Below are 4,925 nucleotides of genomic sequence, written 5' to 3' on the forward strand. Positions count from 1 at the left end.
TTGCCTGGCAATTGTTATTGTTGTGCTGGTTTACCATAGCCATGAGTTAAGTGACTGTTACGTAACTTACGTTTGATAAAAATAGCTGGATTAACGGAATGTGGTAGCACGAGATCAGAAGCCGCAGTTAGCTTCTTTCAGCTAATTATCTGCATTGTGTCACTAAGGGAGGGCCCCTTTCTCGTAAGGTGACGCAAGATCGGCGGCGTTTGGAGGCCCCCTGACTGGCACGGGGCCCTGGGGCGGCCGCACCCATGCACCCACGCTATCTCCGCTACTGCTTATGCCTTATGAGTTCAAATCCCCATTCAGCCTTTTGTTGTTGGCCAACTACATGAAGTACCTTTGCTCTCTTGTTGTCCAACTCTCCCTCTTCTACAATGTACATTTTTATAATATTTTGCCATTTTGCGGAGGAACCCGCATCGCTGCTTGCAGCTATATTTGGTTTTGTGTTTACAGTTTTGAGAAAATGGTGGACCGTTTCAAGAAATGTGTTTTAGCAATCGTGAAAAACTGTAATAAAGAATAAAATCGACCAGACGAGTCAGGTACATAATCGGAAATACAATACCATCAACATCCACCGGGGCCGTTGCCTCAAGCCGAGGAGCGAGGGGTGGGGGTCTGGCTACAACAGATGAGGGAGTGAAACAGCTCATTAGGGGAATGTAGTGCAGGTGTGTGAGGGGTAACTCCTCTGGTGACCTGGACCTTTGGAGCCGGGCTGGAAGTGTGACAGTCACACAATCAATCATTCAAACAACAAAACATTGAATACATTCCTCCATGTATTCCTGGTTAGTTCCTGGTTAGTCAGTCAAACACACCAGAGTCAGGATGATCAGTGATACAGGAAGCACTTGATTTACTAAACCCACTGAGACCAAACAAGTCCAGAGCAAAGCTCTGAGTTAACATAAACACAACATTTCAAATACTTGTCCCAAGCATCACCACATCCTTAATTATCCTGCTTCATTCAACTGTTGGGCTGGTCAACCCTCTTCCTGCAGATTTGGAACCACAATTGGAACAAATATGATTCAGCTTGTCAGCAAGGTAATTATTAGAATCTGGTGTTTTGGATTAGGGTTGAACTCAATCAATCACCACCTGCCCCTCTATAAATACAATTGACTAGTTACACGTCTACATATCCAACACACGCAGCTGCTGTTTGTCCACGAGTCTGAATTTTTGCCTCTATTAATACAAGTTGTCTGAGGTGAGGTTGTTTTTGTATAATGTCTAGAAAGACCATGAGTCCTCGTCTTACGCTGGGTGCTTTGATCTGTAAGTACCTGGTCTCTCTGGGCTGCTCCTTGGTGAGCAGGAGGACTACTTTTATATTTACATTATCATTCAAGTTTGTCTGGGTTTGAAGTTGTAGAATTAGATTATGGTTTGTGACTGGATTCACTGTAAGGTAACTCCTATCGCTCCCTCCTTTTAAAAATGTAAACTTGAATGTTATGGAATGATCACAGTTCCAGAGACATCGTGAAACTATTTCCGAAGTCATTTGTTCTGGGTTACTTTAGTGAAAGGTGTGTATTTTTAGTTATTTGACTATGGGTTAAATTGGAGCCAGAATGGTCAAAGTAAGGTGAAATGGATAATGGAATTGATTACAAAGCAAACATGTTACAAAATGAAGGTTTTTACCTACTCCACTATGATTATTGTTAATCAGAGAACAAGAGGTGAGGAAGGAGTAGGACAAGCCAGAGCTGAAAGTGCTTAGGAGATTAAGAATCCACAGAACAATGCTTCATAATTCCCTTTTATACCAAACTATAATAATTAGAACAACCAGACCACATCTTGACCCTTAACAACATGCAACAGTAAGTTACAAAATGAGGTGAGACCATCAAGTAGACTCCATCCAGCAACTCCAGATTTTAGCCTGAGAGGTGGGGGCAGGGTGACACTCAGCCTTGCATTACTTCAATGAATTGTTGGTTTCCGTTTATGAAATGTAAAGGGGTGGGGGTGAGTTTCTTGTCTTTCCACAAATATCCAGAAGGCGTTGTAGATGTTGCAAATGCATCTGGGTCCAACTGTATATGATGCTCTGGGTCCAACTGTATATGATGCTCTGGGTCCAACTGTATATGATGCTCTGGGTCCAACTGTATATGATGCTCTGGGTCCAACTGTATATGATGCTCTGGGTCCAACTGTATATGATGCTCTGGGTCCAACTGTATATGATGCTCTGGGTCCAACTGTATATGATGCTCTGGGTCCAACTGTATATGATGCTCTGGGTCCAACTGTATATGATGCTCTGGGTCCAACTGTATATGATGCTCTGGGTCCAACTGTATATGATGCTCTGGGTCCAACTGTATATGATGCTCTGGGTACAACTGTATATGATGCTCTAGGAATGTTTACGGTCCATATTTGACCAACTGCCAGATTGTGATTGTGATCTTTCTGTCTTTTTCAGTGCTGGCATGTTGTATGTCTACAGGAGCAGGTAAAACTCAGAGCCTGATTGTCCAAGGGAGGATCTGCTTTTTGTAAACGATTGACAATTATAATTTGTACTGTTTCAGTGACTACAGACATCTGTGAAGGTCAGCAGGCCACCCTGAACTGTGGTACGTTGCTACACTGTTACAGTTGTACAGTTGCCTTGCTATACTGTTTCCCACAGCATTGAAGTTACATTAATGGTAAGAGAATGGGGCTTAACTTTTTCCTGTTTCCAGGGAGTTCTGTGATCAACGTGGTCAGTGCTAACTATGGACGCACCGACCGTGTGACCTGCATCTCTGGTCGTCCACGACATCAGATTCGCAACACCAACTGCCTCAACCCCACAACCTTCCCGTTGGTGACTAGCATGTAAGACACGTGCACGCACACAGACATGCGTGTTTGCTTTTTCTCACACTCATTTTGCTCCTTCCACCTTCCCAGGTGCAATGGGCATACAAGCTGTTCTCTGGATGCCTCCAACTCTGTGTTCTCTGATCCCTGTTATGGAACCTACAAATACCTGCATGTGATCTACAACTGCATTCCCCCAAGTTGGTATTTGTGTGTTTGATTGTGTGTGTGTATAGCGTTGACACTGACATATTTGTACTATTACTGTTTCAGAGACGACAGTGATCTGTGAAGGTCAGCAGGCTACCCTAAACTGTGGTATGTTGTAACACTGAATGCTGTTGCCCTACTATGCTGTTAATAGTTCCACACGGCATACACTTTGATGGTAAGAAAGCAGAGGTAATAACTTCCTGTTTCCAGGGAGTTCTCATATCAACGTTGTCAGTGCTAACTATGGACGCACAGACAGGGTGACCTGCGTCACTGGTCGTCCACCAAGCCAGATTAGCAACACCAACTGCCTCAACCCCACAACCTTGCTGTCGGTGGCTGGCATGTAAGACACGTGCACGCACACAGACATGCGTGTTCTCTCTCACACACACACTCACACACTTATTTTGCTCCTTCCCAGGTGCAATGGACATACAAGCTGTTCTCTGTCTGCCTCCAACTCTGTGTTCTCTGATCCCTGTTATGGAACCTACAAATACCTGTATGTGACCTATACCTGCACATGACCTACACCTGCGGTAAGTGATCTTTACATCACTCTGTATGAGTGACGTGTGTGTCTTTTATAATATAATATTTGTTGACTGGCACTTTCTGTTTCAGTGAGTATTGTTGGGTCGAAGGAGTGGACCTGGATGTGAACCTGTTCCAATGCCAAAGACTGGTTCAATATTGAATAAATTCCACCATTTTCCACCATTTACATGTATCAGTGTGTTGTGGTTGTTTCCAGGTCAGTCAGAAACGCATCAGGGACAATATGGATCATTGATGTAGGAAGCACTTGATTTACTAAACCCACTGAGACAAAGTCCAGAGCAAAGCTCTGAGTTAAAACAAAACCTACCTGGTTTCAAATACTTTTCCCAGGCATCACCACATCCTGTTCTTAGTGTTATGAAATGTAGTTATTATTCAATCCTTTCCAGCCGGAACATACAAAACAATTATTCCCATGGTTCCTGCCTTAATATCTTTGCTGTCCACACAAATTATTTCTGAACTGCCAGATACCTGGCATGTAAGACACGTGCACGCACACAGACATGCGCGTTCTCTCTCACAAACGCACACTAATATTTGATAGCCAAATCCTTGGCCTGAATACTTCCACTGCAAACATTTATCATATCTTGGTGCATCTTAACAAGCCAAGATTACACATTTGTGTGGCAGATGGCCTATTTTAAAATAGAAATTCCCACATTAAAAAGCATAATGACAGTTTGTATGATTTGAAATTGTCATTTGTCATCACACTAGCATTTTTAATTATCACGGTAAACAATTACACTGCAATGAACTGAAATTACACAAGTTAAAATAACAACCTGTAATTATTACTTGTGAACGAATATCATTAACGTCATACTAAACCTAGCTGTCAAATGAGGTAAACCAATCCTTCGTTTCCTCTTCTGAGCCTATGCAGGTCGTGAAAAAGTATCCGAAGACAGTCGGTAGATGAACGAATCATTTCCTCTACTGAGGAACTGTCCCGATGCGCGGCCACGAGAAAATGAACATATCGCTCTGAGACTACTCGTTACTCCTGAGTCATACTAAAGATTTGTTAAAATTAACTAATCATTCACGAAGGCCACATCACTACAGGCTACATGTAATCAATTACAGTAGTTGGGGACGGTGGACACATCACTTAAAAGTCGTACTGCAGTATATAACATGCATAGCTACTTTGCACTACTACCTAATAATACAGTATACAATTATTTCAAAGCCTATTTTGAGAGCTGTAAATATACTGGATGTTTTAGGTCTACAAAAGGACAAGGAAACATGTCAACAGATATTCTCATTCAAACTATCTTCTACTGTAC

At 42.5% G+C, this 4,925-nt stretch overlaps 1 protein-coding gene across 1 annotated transcript; it reads left to right on the top strand.

Annotated features, from left to right (window-relative positions):
- Positions 1–1,159: 1,159 nt before the first annotated feature.
- Positions 1,160–3,714, top strand: LOC134018446 (L-rhamnose-binding lectin CSL3-like). Its single transcript, XM_062458380.1, has 9 exons — positions 1,160–1,296; positions 2,462–2,491; positions 2,571–2,615; positions 2,727–2,862; positions 2,938–3,047; positions 3,121–3,165; positions 3,271–3,406; positions 3,485–3,602; positions 3,688–3,714. The coding sequence occupies exons 1-8, from the start codon at positions 1,248–1,250 to the stop codon at positions 3,588–3,590; spliced, it is 657 nt and encodes a 218-aa protein (XP_062314364.1). The 5' UTR covers positions 1,160–1,247; the 3' UTR covers positions 3,591–3,602; positions 3,688–3,714.
- Positions 3,715–4,925: the final 1,211 nt, after the last annotated feature.

The sequence above is a fragment of the Osmerus eperlanus genome, chromosome 4 (assembly GCF_963692335.1).
Source record: "Osmerus eperlanus chromosome 4, fOsmEpe2.1, whole genome shotgun sequence".
Taxonomy (NCBI): Eukaryota; Metazoa; Chordata; class Actinopteri; order Osmeriformes; family Osmeridae; genus Osmerus; species Osmerus eperlanus.